This window comes from Pseudophryne corroboree, chromosome 2 (genome assembly GCF_028390025.1).
Source record: "Pseudophryne corroboree isolate aPseCor3 chromosome 2, aPseCor3.hap2, whole genome shotgun sequence".
Taxonomy (NCBI): Eukaryota; Metazoa; Chordata; class Amphibia; order Anura; family Myobatrachidae; genus Pseudophryne; species Pseudophryne corroboree.
In genome coordinates, this window is record NC_086445.1 from 268455604 (window position 1) to 268473141 (window position 17538).

General features: G+C 41.2%; 1 protein-coding gene across 2 annotated transcripts in view; it reads left to right on the plus strand.

Moving 5' to 3' along the window:
* SUCLA2 (succinate-CoA ligase ADP-forming subunit beta) overlaps nt 1-17538 on the plus strand; it is a 196533-nt gene that overhangs the window by 119087 nt on the left and 59908 nt on the right. For both annotated transcript variants that reach the window (XR_010213687.1, XM_063952800.1), the window contains exon 6: nt 218-356. Coding sequence is in view for 1 of the 2 variants with exons in the window: in XM_063952800.1 (XP_063808870.1) it covers nt 218-356 (139 nt within the window). In the remaining variant the exon portion in view is untranslated. The remainder of the gene's footprint in view (nt 1-217; nt 357-17538) is intronic.

Consider the following 17538-nt stretch of genomic DNA (forward strand, 5'->3'; position numbering starts at 1 on the left):
TAAAGTAATGGTGTAAATCAGCGAAATTAAATATTTTAAATAATTGTGCTAATAGCAGAAGTGTGCCGTTTGAGTGCTTCTCTGTGTTATTTAATCTACATCTGAATGTCCCTAATGCTGTATACTTTGTACATCATCACAGTGGTTGACAATTTTCTGTGGGGATATAGCAGATCAGACTGATTTTGTTTCTTATACTAATTGTGTTTTTTACCAGCTTGCAGAGAAAATGGGCTTCCCAGAGAACATTTTAGATGAGGCTGCGGATTGCATGATCAATTTGTATAATCTCTTCATGAAGTACGATGCCACAATGGTGGAAATCAATCCCATGGTAGAAGATGCATCAGGAATAGGTAAAAAAAAAATATATTTTTCTTTAATGGTGAGTCTCTGAACATGCCAGGAGAGGATGGCATCCGGTCACTGCCAGGGCTGTGCATGTGTTATGTTACATCACTCTTCAGGCATCTTTTCCTTTAGTCTTGTCTAAGCCAAAATGATCTTACACCAACAGGCAAAGGAGAAGCAAGTAAAGCTCTTGTACAGGTGAAAATTAGAATATCGTGCAAAAGTTCATTTATTTCAGTAATTCAACGTAAAAGGTGAAACTAATATATTATATAGACTCATTACATGCAAATTCAGATACTTCAAGCTTTTATTAGTTGTTATAATTTTGATGATTGTTGCTTACAGCTTAAGATAACCCCAAATCCAAAATCTCAGAAAATTAGAATATTATATAAAATCAATAAACAAAGGATTTTAAATACAGAAATGTCGGCCCTCTGAAAAGTATAATCATGCATATGTACTCCGTACTTGGTTTGGGCCCCTTTTGCATGAATTACTGCCTCAATGCGGCGTGGCATGGATTCTATCAGCCTGTGGCACTGCTGAGGTGTTATGGAAGACCAGAATGCTTCAATAACTGCCTTCAGCTCTTCTGCATTGTTCAGTCTTATGTCTCTCATCTTTCACTTGGCAATGCCCCAAAGATTTTCTATGGGGTTCAGTTCAGGTGAGTTTGCTGGTCAATCCAGCATAGTAACTTGGCACTTATGTATCATACTGCTTCAATACAAAAATATACTGGTAGATTAATTGGCTTCCAACAAAAATTAACCCTAGCACAGAGGTTCTCAGACACGGTCCTCAAAGTACCCCAACGGTCCAGGTTTTAGGTATATCCATGGCTCAGCACAAATTGTTAAATCATTGTGGGGCAGATGTATTAAACCTGGAGAAGTGATAAAGCACCAGCCAGTCAGCTCCTGTCAATTTACATATTGGAGCTGATTGTCTGGTACGTTATCACCTTGCACTTATTATTACTATTTTTATCCTTTATTTGGCGCCACAAGGGTTCCGCAGCGCCCAATTAGAGTACATATGCACATTATCAAAACAGGAAAACAGTGACTTACAGTTGAAGACCATATAGGACAAGTACAGGGTAACTAAGCATAACTACACCAGTACACAACAGAGATAAGTTTCAAGGTGGCCAAAAAACTGCGGGATTTGGACAGCTGAGGATGATTAAAGTAAGAACAGGATAAGCACATGAGGGAAGGGGGCCCTGCTCGTGAGAGCTTACATTTTAAAGGGCAGGGGCAGACCAACAGGGGTGACGCAGATGGGGTAGACCGAGCATGGGACAGGGGGTTAGGATGAGATTTGGCTTGGTTTGGTAAAGAAGTGGGTCTTAAGAGCCCATTTGACGTTAAGGAGGGAGGTGGAGAGTCTGAGGGGGAGAGTTAAAGAATTCCAGAGAAAGGGAGCAGCACGTGAAAAATCCTGGGGATAGGAGTGGGAGGAAGTCATCAGAAGACAGGAGAGCCGGCGTGCATTAGCAGAGCGAAGAGGACGGGTGGAAAAGTAAAAGGAGATAAGGTCGGAGATGTAAATGGGAGAAGAGTGGGTGAGTGCTTTGTAAGGGAGTGTGAGAAGTTTGAATTGGATTCTGAAAGGGAATGTGGATGTAGTGCATTTGGTGAGGAAGATGAGCCGGGCTGCAGCATTGAGGATTGATTGGAGGGGAGAGAGGTGATTGTCAGGGAGGCTAGTTAGGAGGAGATTACAGTAGTCCAGTCTGGAAATAATCAGTGAGTGAATAAGGATCTTAGTGGCATCCTGGGTGAGAAAAGGTCTGGTCCTGGAAATGTTTTTGAGATGAAAATTACAGGTTTGTGAGAGGTGCTGAATGTGTGGTTTGAAGGAGAAGGAGGAGTCAAGGATTACGCCAAGACAGCGTACTTGGGGGGCTAGAGGAGATAGTCGTGCCATCAATGGATAGTGAGATCGTGGGAGGTGAGGTTGTGCGGGAGGGTGAGAAGATGATCAGCTCAGTCTTAGACATGTTCAGTTCAAGAAAGCTCTGGGACATCCAGGACGAGATAGCAGAAATACAGTTGGAGGTACGAGTGAGGAGAGCCGTGGAGAGATCAGGGGAGGAAAGGTAGATTTGAGTGTCATCAGCATAGAGGTAGTATTGGAAGTTAAAAGAACTAATAAGTTCACCTAAAGAGGACGTATATAGAGCATAAAGGAGAGGACCAAGAACATAGCCACCAACAGTTAGTGGAAGTGGGGGGGAGGTAGCGTCATGAGAGTTGACAGAGAAGGAACGATCACAGAGTTAGGAGGACAGCCAGGAGAGGGCAGTATCATGCAGACCAAGAGAGTGAAGGATTTGCAGAAGGAGGGGGTGGTCCACAGTGTCAAAAGCAGCAGAGAGTAGTGGCCCTTAGATTTGGCTGCATGGAAGTCATTGCAGACTTTTGTGAGGGCAGTTTCAGTGGAGTGGAGAGAACTGAAACCAGACTGGAATGGGTCAAGCAGTGAGTGAGAGGAAAGAAAGGCAGTGAGGCGATTATAGACAATACGTTCAAGAAGTTTGGTGGCAAAAGGGAGGAAAGAAATGGGTAGATAGTTGGAGAGAATGTTTGAATCAAGGGTAGGTTTTTTTTAAGAATAGGTGAGACAAGAGCAAGCTTGAAGGCAGAGGGGACAGTGCCTGATGAGAGAGTGAGAAGGCGGGCAAGATGGGAATAGACAGAAGGAGAGAGGTAGCGGAGGAGGTGGGAGGAGATAGGATCAAATGGGGAGGTTGTGGAGGGGTGTGGGGTGTGTGTGTGTGTGTGTGTGGGGGGGGGGAGATGAGGAATGGATGAGGGCCATGACTTCCTCACCAGAGAGAAAGATGTCAGAGTTGGTAAGTGAGAAGGGATGGGGGATGACTGGTTGCCGGTCTGGTGGGATGTGATGTATGGAGTCAATCTTGGATGTAAAATAAGTGGCAAAGTCAAGAGCAGACAATGAGGAAGGGAGAGGAGGTGGTGGTGGGCAGAGGAGGAAGTTAACAGTGGCAAAGAGGCGCCAGGGGTTTGAAGACTGGGTAGAGATGAGAATTTTAAAGTATGATTGTTTAGCGAGGGAAAGGGCAGTACTGAAGGATGAGAGCATAAATTTGAAATGGAGGAAGTCTGCCTTAGAGCGTGATTTCCTCCACTGACGCTCGGCAGTACATGAGCATTTTTTAAGATATCTGGTGCATTTGGTGTGCCAGGGTTGAGGTGTTGATCTGTGAGAGTGAATAGTGGTTGGTGGAGCAGCAGAGTCAAGGGCAGAAGTAAGAGATGCATTGTATAGGGATGTGGCTTGTTTAGGGCATGTGAGAGAGAGAAGCGAGTCAAACAGGAGGATAGGGATAAGGTGTCAATAGCCTCAATGTTATGCTTAGTGATGGTAGCCTTAGGAGGGAGAGATGGGGAAGCAGAGATCGATAAGTTGAAAGAGAGCAGGTTGTGGTCAGAGAGGGGAAACGTTGAGTTGGAGAAATCAGAAATATTGCAGCAGTGAGTGAAAACCAGATCCAGTGAGCTCCCATTCACATGGAAGGGTGAGGTGGTCCACTGGGAGAGACTAAGTGAAGAGGTGAGGTTAAGGAGTTTAGAGGCAGGTGATTTTGTGGAGTTATCGATAGGGATGTTGAAATCACCCAGGATAATGGAGGGAATGTCAGAAGTGAGGAAGCCAGGGAGCAAAGTTGTCGAGGAATTTGGAGGAAATGACAGGTGGACGGTAAATGACAGCAGCTGGAAGATTAGTAGGTTGGTAGATGCGTATTGCATCGACCTCAAATGTAGAGAATGTAAGGGACGGTTCTGGAGGTATAAGTTGGTATGTGTAGCTTGAGGGTAAAAGGATCCCAACACCACCCCCATGGTGACCCCCTGGTCGGGGTGTGTGTGAGAATGTGAGGCCCCCAGTAGAGAGAGCATCATGAGAAGTGGTGTCATAGGGAGTAATCCAGGTTTATGTAATGGCCAGGAGATGCAGGGAATTGGAAATAATACATCTGCCCCACAATGCTAATTAAGTCAGCTGTGGCAAAGCATGAATAAACTTAAAACCTGGGCTGTTGGGATGTCTTGAGGACCACGTTTGAGAACCTCTGCCCTAGCGAGTGTATGTACATGGGTACACTAGATAAGCCAAGTGGTTCTTATCTGCCATCAAATTCTATGTAACTTTTGTACAATAATTTGTCTCATACCTTCTATTTTCTTATTGTGATATATTTTGGAAAGCTGCTGTTGCTTCAGTAGTAGTAGTAATAATAGATGGTGTTGCTTATAGCAATCAGTCACATATTTATTTATAGTGTTTGGGTTTGGTTTTTTATGTATTTTTGTTTGGGGTTAGGTTAGATGTTTGCAGATGACTGGTGAGTTTTTGTTTGTAAGAAATAGCATTCTTTTACATTGTTTTATGACTGACAGCATTAAATTATTATACCATTTGCCAGCTTTTCGTTGCATTATGCAGCTGATAAGATAACCTAGAAAATACCAGTAGATATGGTACAATGGACGCAAGCAATCTCTATGCATATGGCTGCCTTATATGTCCTATTACTATAGCAGTTAGGGTGAGACACTCAAAAGACGATATTCAATTGTCCTGTCTTATGGCCACCACACCCACGGCGATGTGCCGCCAAGGTGGGCGACCCGGTGACAGGGGGAGTGAATTTTCTTCACTCTCCCTGTCACCCGGCTGCATAGCAGTGCATGCTAATATGAACGAGATTGTCCATATTGGCCTGCATGCATAAGCGACGGGGCACCAACGATGAACGAGCGCGGGGCCGCGCGTCGTTCATCGTTGGTGCCTACACACTGAACGATATGAACGAGTTCTCGTTCATTAATGAATGAGAACGTTCATATCGTTCAGTTATATCGCCCAGTGTGTAGGGCCTATTAGTGACATAAATATGTAGTTGATAAACCACAGATGGTTTCATAACCGAGTCAGTGCCTGAAGTCTGTTGGACAATAGATGTATTTCTAGTCTTAGGAAATCTGAGCAAGAAAACTACCGATCTGTCAGCCTGACTCCAGCCATGGGGAAAATATTGGAAGGGATTTTGAGCAATGTAATTCTGAAGGATACTGCAGAATATTGTCAGCATTGTGTCATAATGGGTTAGTCATTCCTAACATTTACAGTTTGTTTCAAGAACTGGCTAGTTGTGTCATGAATTGTCTTCTTTCAGCATGAGGCTACAACATAAATATTTCTGAGCGTAATGCAAGTAAATGCCGTATTAACTGTATAGGACAAGGGGTTATGGCTTTTGAATAGGAGATTCTTTCACGATCATCAGAGGTAGTGCTATAATAGTGGCTTAGCTGTTCAGTTCCTTACCTTATGAGATGCTTGTGACGTACTCTGCAACAGATGTTTAAAATAGATTGAATTCCTTAGAAGAAATGTTATTTGTGATCAATCAAAGAAACGAGTCTGTCTGGGAAGGTTACCCCCACGTCCTATGTGGCTAACTTGGCAGCTATCACACATTAGGTTTTGCCTGTCTTCTGAGTTTAGATCAGTGCAATTTCAAATGGAAGAGTATTACTATATAATATTTTGTTATGTACAGTTAGATGTCTCAAGATGCATATGATGTATAAATGTTTGAAAGCTTGAAGACAGTTTTTACAATATTATATATTTAATTAATGCATGTCTTTATTTCTCTAGTCCTTTTTTAATAACTTCAGGGAATTGTCTTATCTACACAACAGCAGGGAATTGTCTTATCTTCTGTATCGTATTTTTAGTGGAGCTGGAAATTACACAGTCCAAATCTGCTGCTGAGCAGATGTCATGCTTTTAAATGAAAGGTCTTTTAAATGTCTTCTAGGTAAATTATACACTCAACAGATTATGAAGGATTCTCATGATATCGAACGCCATAACGGCAAATGTCACACAGTTGCTGTGGTACCACTGGCATAGCACACCTGTAATTTACAAGTTAATGATTATTCCGATGAACCAGGATCTTAAAGCAGACATTCACACTCAATACAATTTATCTTGGAGAAAGTGGTCTCATGCCAAATATGTGCTGCTTCAGTCTGCGGAGTGTGTTGTTAAGCAGTGGCCAGCACCATAATCTAAAAGAAATAAAGTTTTGGGCTAAGAATATAAGGGGATTGAAAATGGCACGCACAGCCCATTTTCAATCCCCTTATATTCTTATAAGGGGCTGTGTTTTTGACTTTAGATTTGCTCCTGTAGGCATCTTTAATCAAAAGGTTAGAGATAAAATGCCTGTGTAGAGAAGTGCCTGTGGGTAGGTTTTTCCTTACTTGTGAATTTGTATGTGTACGTTTACCTATATTCACGTATACATGTTTAGTATATTTAGTAAGGTTAGAGTTTTCTGAAAATAGTCGGGGAAAAAACAAATTTAGTTACACACTTTTACACTTCTGTGTACAGCAGGAAATATTGCTATTACTTAGATGTTTATTTTATTAATACCTTCTGTACTACTGGCTTTATCTTGCTGTTCAGATGTCTGAGTGGCTCGTCTGCACATACTTTGAGAGGGTCTGATTATCCTCTGCAGCGGTGACGGTAGATGGCTAAAACTATAATAATGGAAAAACAAATCTCTGGTAGTGGAAATAAAATGTGTAAATGTTGTAATATAGAGGATGGCTTATTTCACAATGCAGATAGAAAGATGTATTTTATAGTGAAACTGTCACTGTTCCTGTTACAGTAATGTTTTGCCTTGTATTGAATTGTATTAATGTGTGTACATTTTAAATGTGCAATACAAAACCTGTTATGAGAGTGCAGAATAGATCTGCATGATGAGTAAAAATGAGTCTGCAGTACAAGCAATAACACAACTAAGTGTATAAATGGGAAATAGATACAATGAAACGATATAAAAATATATTTACAATTTCCTAATATCTATATGAAAAGCCTTTAACCATAACAATAGAAACCATTAGTGAGCATTACATTTATATTATCTCACTTATCCTTTCTTTCTTTTTATTTCCCGCATGCTTACTCTATGATAATTGCATTCTATCTGGCTTGGGTATGGCACGCATTATCCTTGGCTGGCTCATTATTTGCTGTTTTTGTATCAGATTATGCCTTAGTTTTATGTTTGCAAATGCTGTTTACCTGATTTGACTTTCCCACATAGTTATACTGACAGAGGTCTTGCTGAGGGCAATCCGCTCTCCTTGAAGTCATGTCATTTTGCTTTGCAGTATATGCAGATGGATACAAAGTTATCATGCTCCATTAAAAGCTACTTACATCAGATCTAGGCATACTACACACTGTTAATTTATTGGTGCCATTGAAATACTTGTCGCTCAGTGTAGTTGCCACCAATTAGAAAAGTAGTTTTATAATCAAGTTTTAGGCGTGATCCAGTTATGTTTGATGTCCTTTAGGACCTTTTGTACTGTAAATACCAAATTGCTTTCTAACAAATATTTAAAATGCCCGCTCTAATATATATTGTAAACGCCTGCACATCTTATTACCATGTGCCCTGAATGTGCACTATACATCGCAAAACACTGCATCCCATAAGAGAAAACAATACACCCACACATTATCCAAGTTCCAAAGCTCATTTATGTATATATTTGTTATTAAAAGGATATGGATTCAATATATTACAATGTACAGTATACATATAGTTACATGGTTACAATTCATACACTAAGCAGTTAATACATACAGTTACAGGCCAGCATACCATACCATCCCCTCAATGCATCTTGCTCTTAATATATCTCTCTCAGCAAATAAATACAGGAACTGGTCTGGCAACATCTCCACCATCGTCTGGGACAAAAACAGCAACTAGCAACTGTGTGATCAGCAATGTGTTATCTAGTTTGGGGAGGGAACTTTCTCATTCATGATGAGTCACTGGTCTGTTCGTATGCTAAACAGGTTCAGCCTTGAAGACATCAAAAGGGGCTGGCCTGAGTTTCCTGTCCATTGTCCTAATAAGAGTGATTTTAGCTTTCATACATTTAATCATAACTATTTGTTGCAATGTCCTATGACTTAATAACAAGTATCAAATTAATCTACACATTAATCTGCTTGCTTTAATACCAGGCCTATCTTGCTTCGTTCCAATAATACACATACATGACATTACTCGATTATATAATGTTAAATCATTATGATGTCTGGCGCTTGATATTATTATAATTATGTACTGTATGAAATAAGTGTCGAATCCATCTCTGTGGCATGTCCGTGCAAATGCGTGTGTTATTATATATTGTTATATATATTGTATATATATATTGTTGTGCTCGCTGCACGTATTTGCAAGTATAGCGACTTATATGTGTGGAGTCTGTATGTTCTTTCTATGTAATATTTATGACTTCGACAGTCCACCCTTTGGCAGTAAACAATAACTGCCATCAGTTATTAACATAAGAAAAAAATATTTCGGACAATAATCGGTGACCTAGACACAAGTATGTATTCATTTAGCAATTCAGACACTTGACTATATTTGGGGAAGACAGGGAGGAGGACGAGACATCCTCTATATGCACTCGGCGGTCACGGGACCTCTGGTTGGGTGTGGGATAACATACAAACCTATAGAGTATGCTGGGACAGTGCATTGGCCTATAATGTCTGATTTGCGACTAACATTTCACACATACATGTACCTACGTCTTTGTACACTGATGTTTGGATTCGATTGAGGTTCTGCTGGGTAGATGAAGACACAAACAAATCGTGAAAGTGACATATAAAATTTTCATGATCTTCATATTCCTATCATTTTCTGAACATTGTTTCCAGATTCGTGCTTAGGAGGGGGGACCCCACTCAATTTTTTTCGGATTTTTTACTACTTAAAACACCTTTTTAAAGGTACACAATGAAGCCCTGCACGGATCTCACAGATCCGGCCGGGATTCCTTGTGTTTTGTCAGGCAGTGTTTTACTCATCACTCCCGTAAAACACTGCCTAACATTACAAATCACATCAGAAAATACGAATTGGGAAAAGTCGGCAGCTTAGTGAATGATCGTATCAGGATTCAAAAAGTTGCAGTAAAATGCACCCGTTACCATTCGAGTTCAAACACCCTTCAAAACGGCAAAAACACGAATCTTTGTAAATATACCCCATAGACGGGATCAAGGGACATATAGAAAACACAGATTCGGGCATTGGGAGTAACAGGAACGGTGCAACAATACCCTCTGAGTAGACCTGCAGAGATTACGATAGGGCCCTTGCAAACCAAACATTCTTTTCTGCTGGCTGCATCGGCTCCGACTAATCTACTCGGGAGAGACTTATTGTGTAAAATGCGGTGTGTCATATATTGTACTCCTGAGGGTGTCTTGGATATACCTGAGAACAATGCTCAAGAAGTACAAGATATACTAGACACCCCTCAAAGGCTAATGTCGCATTCTACTGTTCTAGATGCATGTCCATCACAGGTAGAGGAAATTATCTCACAGATACCGGGTTCCCTATGAACTTAGGATGGACAGGGCACTGGATTGATGGCTGGGATAGTCCCAATAGCGATACGATAAACACAGAATTTTTTTTAAGGGGAGTAGACCAAGTAGAGAATCACTTCCCTGTAGTGCCCAATCCAGTTGTCAAATTTTTATTAAATCTTCTCCACCTCGACAAACTCATCTGTCACCAACCTCTATTCTGTTTCTCTACAGTTTCCTCTTCATCTTTTGCGTTCACACAGGGTGGTACAATACATGGACCCAAGTACAGTTCAAACTCCACATGCCTAGGTCCTTCAGAGTTCTGCCCAAACCCAGTATACCTCAACAGCACGATAACACTAGTATTACTGCAGTGTGCCTCGTGTCATGCACAAAGCGTGGAGGAAGGATGAGAATGCTGGTGAAGGGAAATGTTGTATAGGCACTGATATGCCTGTTGGTGAATGGCAAACCTGACATTTTCTTTTTCATTTTCTTCTTCTTTCTCTCCTCTAGAGATGTTTCTTTTTTCTTTTTTTTAGTTATGCTCATGGTACTCTACATTGCAAACACACAACGACTTTGTACAGTTAACACCCTTTAGGAATTATTGTTATGTATTGGTGTGCACTGATGTTTTCTCAAACTGGGTAGAGGCATTTCCTGCCGCCACGGATGCTGCTGTGTTTACCGCAAAGAAATTTGTGTGTAGATAATGGTACCCCTAGAAGTAGGAGCAAAGCTTGAAATTGTACTATTGTGATTATAGATACTGCCACTAGTATTATGTAGCATCGGAACCACTCCCAGATCTTCACTTAACGAATCACCCTCTACGAAATTTGTTTTGGTATTTGTGTTTTTTTTTGTTGTTTGTGGAAGACAACCTCATGTCATGATTGATCCGCACAATGATCAGAAATACACCAATGAGGTAACAGTACAGTACTTTATCGAGATGAGCCAGCATTTGAGAACTTGACAAAAGAACTTGAAACTGTTGATTGCTGGTATGCCAAATACTAACGGTCTTGATTGTGAACCAAGAGACTGTGTGTGTGATTGTTCTTACGCTCAGGTTGCCTAATAGGTGTGAAGGACCATACCAAGTTTTGTTGACAGCACTATCCCAGTGAAAGTAGCCGAGAGAGAGACTTAGGTCCACGATTCCCATTGCAGGAAAGTCGGTAGTCCAGAAGGAACTCGTAAATGGAGTGAGATCGCATAAGTATCACCAGAGACTCTGTTCCATGAAGACTGAGAGGCGGCACTGTTGAACACTACCTGAGCGTACTAAAGGATTGCAGAAAGACCAGTCATTGTAATTGATTTGTTATGAACAAGAGTTGTTTTGTTCTATTTCTCTTTTCTATCTTTCCCGCTGACAAAAATTTTTTTTCAGGACATTCTATTTTTGCGAGGTTTTTTTTTTTTTCTTATGAGGAGTCGAGTGTGGGACTGGAACTGGTTCTGGAGGAAGGAGTGATTTCCTTATAGGATCCCAGGATTAGCCGTTCAGTTTGTTAAAGTCAGAGAAAAATCAAAGGTCTAGTAGTTATGGAGTTCAGAGGTAATCAGGAACAATCAGACAATGGCTATACACACATTGCAGATAAAGAGCTCATTAATATATGTGGAAGAAAGGTTTATGAGTGGCTCTCCCCAAACTCCGAAGGTTTATGTTATTTAGGAAGGACACTACTTATAACCCTTGTTCAATTATTAAACAGACCTAGCATACGTTCAGAAATTGGCTGTGTGCTCCTGTAGTGTCTGTGAGGCAGCACACGGCACAGATACAATGTAGCGCCTATGCGCTCCATTGTAGCCAATGATGGGAACTTTGCGGTCAGCGGTGAGGTTACTTTCGGTCAACCGCTGACCGCAAAGTTCCCACCATTGGCTACAATGGAGCGCATAGGCGCTACATTGTATCTGTGCCGTGTGCTGCCTCACAGACACTACAGGAGCACACAGCCAATCAGGAGAGTGCCACGACGTGGCGCTCCCTGATTGGCTGAAGGGACCCTCTTTGACAGGAGTCAGGGGGGGTCCTGGCAGTCGGGGAAAGGGGTCCCATGTGTAAACATGGGACCCCTTTCAGTGCGTGGTCGGGTTTCCTTTTTTTTGTTTTGCCAAGTACGTGGATTATACGTTGGACACAATCTACACTGGATTATGTGAGTATAATTTTTTTCACAGGTCCCCCAAGGATTCTACATGGAGAAGAGGACCGAGCCTCGTGGGAACAATAGGTAAGTATGTATGTATGGAGGTGTGCATGTATGTAATAAACTTATACTTTCACGGTGTGTGTGTCCTGTTTTTTTGGGGGTATTTTTTTAGTAGTAGTACTACAGGTACCAGCGGGCCAGGTTTTCAACCGCATGCTGGTACTTGTGGTTCTCCAAGTACCAGCTTGCGGGGGAGGCTTGCTGGGACTTGTAGTACTGCTACTAAAAACAATATTCACATTTTTTACACATGGCTATCAGCCCCCCATCCGCCGCCCTTGGATGGGGGGGACAGCCTCGGGCTTCACCCCTGGCCCTTGGGTGGCTGGAGGAGGGGACCCCTTGATTTAAGGGGTTCCCACTCCTCCAGGGTACCCCGGCCAGGGGTGACTAGTTGGGTATGTAATGCCAGGGCCGCAGGGACCAGTATAAAAGTGTCCCCCGGCTGTGGCATTATGTACTTGGCTAGTGGAGCCCGGTGCTGGTTTCAAAAATACGGGGGACCCCTACGCTTTTTGTCGCCCGTATTTTTGGAACCAGGACCAGGCGCAGAGCCCGGTGCTGGTTGATGAAATATGGGGGAACCCCTGTAATTTTTACCCCATATTTTGACAACCAGGACTGGCTCAAAGAGCCCGAGGCTGGTTATGCTTAGGAGGGGGGACCCCACGCAATTTTTTGTTTTAACACTAAACAGACCCTTTCCCATAGATAACCATGCACAGATCTCACTGATCCGTGCATGGTTATCCAAACTCGACTGGAAAAAGCAGGTCTATTTTTTTGCTTCTTTTTTTAACGAATCGTAAAAAAACAGACCCGTACTTGAGCACTCAGAGACTAACACCCAAATACGAATGAATAGTGAATGCCCGTATTGTATGAAATAACAGCCGTGTTTGACCGATGGTCTATTCATTCGTATTTCTGAACTTTGATAATCAAACCATTACGAATAGTCCAAACACTGCCGAGATTGGTGCTTAGTGAATTCCCGGATTGGGACTTAGAAAAAAAAACACAAATCGGACAAACTCGAATTCTTAGTAAATTTTGGCCTATGTGTTTAATAATGTGGCTTGTGTTTTCTGTCTAGGGGGTCTATATTGACTATGTGTCCTACTACTCCTACAATCTCTGGCAAAATGCCCTTCCTTCCTACAAGTGTAACATATTATTGACCATTAGGGATCTGGGGTTTGGACTGATGGGTCTTTCCTGTATGTGCCAGTATACTTACCGTCCTCAACCTCTCCACCTGTTGTTCTCTGCGCCTAGCACTATTCTTGTGATGTTCAATAGCACACTTTCTAAGATTAGCTACTGTGACCCCTTTCCAATTTGGCAAAGATGCCTTATTAAGCCCGTCCTATAGCACAGAGACAGCCACCTCCCATTTGCCGAATTAGTGTTTACCAGTGATCTTATCCAGATGGAGAGTTTTCTATTACTGCAAAAGACAAAAAAAAATAGTTTAACAAGCTTCTAGGTCATGCGAAGTATTCATTCAATCCTTCTCATCCCGTATTAAGGGTCTGTACATGGTCCAACAAACATTTCCGAGCTCATCTTGACTAAGGGCATTACTAGGAATGAATACTTCTTATATGGTAACTAAAAGAAATACCCGGGGGATACCTTGTCTCTGTCTGCTTTACTACTGGCAAATACTTATGTGCGGACAGGTTTTTCTCCATTTCTGATGTTAATTTCTTGATTTTTGTTTTATTTTTGGGTTTTACTATATATGTACACGAATGATACCATACTTAAATGTTCCACTGGTCTCAGCCACATCCCCCACAGGCTACTGCTCTTCTTTTACCGGTTGGATACTCCTCTGAGTGCATGAGAAATGGCTGAAAACAATCAGGTCACCTTCTCATCCTTAATAAACTTCAACATTCATTAGTACATACATAGGTTACAGTCATATTTTTCATATTTTTATTATTTTCTATAGTTTGTATGCTGGCCGTAACTGCTTCCACATCTACATATGGCGGTGTACTTACATTCTCTTTTTTCTTTCTACTTGTTTATTGTTGCTACAAGTTCAAACAGTTCTTATATTTCCATTCTTGTCTTATATGACTTTGGTTAGACATACCACCTGCAATACCTTAGGATCAAACTCACCAACCCCTCTTGCTGCCACAGCTTTAAACAATTTGTATGTCTGACCCTTCGTTTTCTGGATTTTATCAGACATATTTTAATACCTACATTCTGCAGTACCTCTGGTTCAAAGCTGCCCATCCCATGGAATGATACCCTATCTTTGTCAGTCATACGTAACCATTCATTGCAAAAAGCCTCCGTGTGTGAACCATATTTTTCACACATAATAAACCTCGCTGACCCTCTCAGCTGCGGCTCTTCAACCTGAACCCTGGCTACCAAACATCCCTTAGTTGAGCAAATGGCTCCCATAATTGTGGGCCTTTTCCCACAAACACCAAAATACTCAATATAAGGCGACGGTTAAAGTTCTCCCAGTGCTTCCACCCACTCTCGCCCATGTTGTCGGGTACTACCATACACTGTCGATAGTGAAGGCGATGTACCCAACTTAGGGCCCCTATTGACCTATATTTACTGGAAGTTTTTAGGAATAACTTACCCTTTCCAGTAAAATATGTCATTGGAGATTTTCCTAAGAGAGACCAGCGAAAACTCCCTATGCACTTTTTATACACAAATCACGCTTGCATATGCTCTACACGGCGCTAATGATACCGCAATTTTACGCAAAAGCTCATAAAGGGTATCAAGTTGCACCATATATCGCACCCACAAATGCACGGTCCAATCGCACAGAGTATAGGTACTTGTTACCTATCTGCCGTACGACCACTGGAATCGAATCACAAGCTGCGAAACCTCAGCCGGAGCGTATAAAAAAAAACAAAAAACTATATGGGTCACAATTCCCTACCATGCTCCTGTGTAAGTCTCCTCACGACTTACGTATTTCAATCTATACTAACGTGAGTCAGCCGCCTCACGCCACCAAGCCTCCACTCACTTGGTGTACCACACGACGAGATTACCGAATTCCGGGGTTCAACCCACTCACTCCTACGTTCGCTCACTCAAATACACTTTGTTTTTTCTGTACAGAAAATTTTCACTCGTTCTGAATGGCAGCTTTACCCCAGAGGCAATACAGTTTAATCAAAAGTTTTATACTAATCTGCTTTAGAAACCGGGTAGTTTTGTGCTATTGTAGCATGTCTACTATCCCACCTTAATTGAACAAATATCGTGTGGTTTTATTATGCGCACACAACCCTATGCAAGCTTGCGTAATTACGCAACCGTGCGTACCTCTATGCCACGTGTGCGGCCTTGCGCCACGTGCACGTTTTTGTACGCTGTCCTCACGTTCCGTACCATGTGTACCAATGTGCGTACGCAATAAAACAAATCACACAACTCTATAAATGTGAGCAATACTAACTATAATCGCTCACTTAACACAACACCCAGTTTTTTCTTAACAACCAGGTCAGAACTGCGTTTCATGTCTATAATTACTCCTTTAAATACATTTATTTCAAATTTACCTATATAGCAACAAATGTATCCGATTTCACACAGATCTATTACTGCAATAATCTATAATTTAAATGATATGATTCAGATTGGATAGCTTTCTTGCAGAACATACACTGAATTAAATATAAACATAATTATAATAATATATCTATGTACCATTCACTGGTCTCCTATGAGACACCTTACCTCTTATTTGCATATCAAAGCTATTTGCTTTTCACCGCTAAAAAAAATAGTTGCACAGGTTAATTTGCATTTCAATGGCTATCCTCCCTAGTAAGCAGATTCTACAGGTCTTGGAAGGAAAAAAAAAACAAAAACCAAAACTCTTTCTTTCCTTTTTCTATCTGTGTGCAATTTCTTACACCAAGCCAAGCATTTATCTCACCATTTACTCTCACTAGGCCCAATTGAAACTATTTGTAATTGACTATGGCATGGGTTAAATAATGCATTGGTAACTCATAAATGGTGCTTGATGTGACAAAGGAAACTGATTGTTCTGAGCAGACTGAAAATCAGCTATTTAGAAAATGACCTTCCTAAAATGGCCACTGCTACTCTCCCTTCCACATCCATGAGGTTTACACAAGATGGTGGACAGGCCATGTGGTTAGTCCAAAATGGAGGACAGACCATGCTGCTTCCTTTGTCACAAAGAAATCCCACATTATACAAGCACCAGAAGTTATTTTAGGCCTGAGTTTAAAAAAAAAAAAACACCTATATCAAGGCTATGCAGCAACTTTTAAATGTACTTTTAAATCTACTTAACAGATAAACAATCCAATCTGAATCAAACACAATATGACTTATTTGAACTTTGTTTTGCAACAATAAAAATACGCTTTAGCATCTTAAATATTATGAGAAACACATTGTCCCTTGAATTTTCATATCATTGGCTTACTGATAACACAACAATACACGTGGATGTTATTCATCAGCGTCGCGATACGTCCATCGGAGCCGGTCGATCACAACCGCGTTTGTAATGTACAGTGCATCATTAGGTTATTACCCAAAATGCTTACACCAACCCTGCATTATGCTTTCTGTCTTTATTGTCTGTGTGGTTTATCTTTTGATGTAATACTTAAATCTTCTGTATTATGTGCATTGTTTGAGTTCTAGTTGGCGCCAAGGATGGCTGCCTCGGTGCTGCTCTGCCAAGTAGCCTTTGTGTTTAATCTTACATGTATAATATGTCTAATATGTTGAGTCTATTGTACAGTTGCAATGTGCAGTATCAACTCATACGTGTAATGTATGCTATGTTCTTCCCCCTTCGTATGCTATGTATTCCCCCTTCATGTTGCTGCTTGGCGATGCATTGTACCACAAAGAATTCCTAGTGTACGTGAGTACACCTGGCCAATAAAGCTGATTCTGATTCTGATATCGCGGACGAGCCCTCATCTGTAAATACCAAATTGCTTTCTAACAAATATTTAAAATTCACAACTAAGAAAAAATTGAGTGATAAATAGGCTGCGCACAAAGGCTGCTTATGGGTACCAATAGCCAAACAAGTGTCCCTCCTATACACTTAAAATGAACAAGTCTGTGGCAAAAGAGGATAAATGTACCAACTAGCGCCTCAACAAGGAACACTTCAATCAAGACAACAATGCGGTGTCAATACATTCCTTTATGGTGAAGATCCTCCTGAATTCTTCTGACCGGAGAACTCTCACCATATGTGGAAAAACCAGAATATCATCATGTGTAGTACAATACATTTTTTAATCAGACGACATACACACATAACATAAAAGGATTCTATATATTCCCCAAGTGCAATGTGGACTAGTCTGATAGAACAGTTACCAGAGTTTATTGAGAACTGGTGTGAAGCAGTTTCGGGAATGAATAGCATCACCTCCAATTTGTCCAT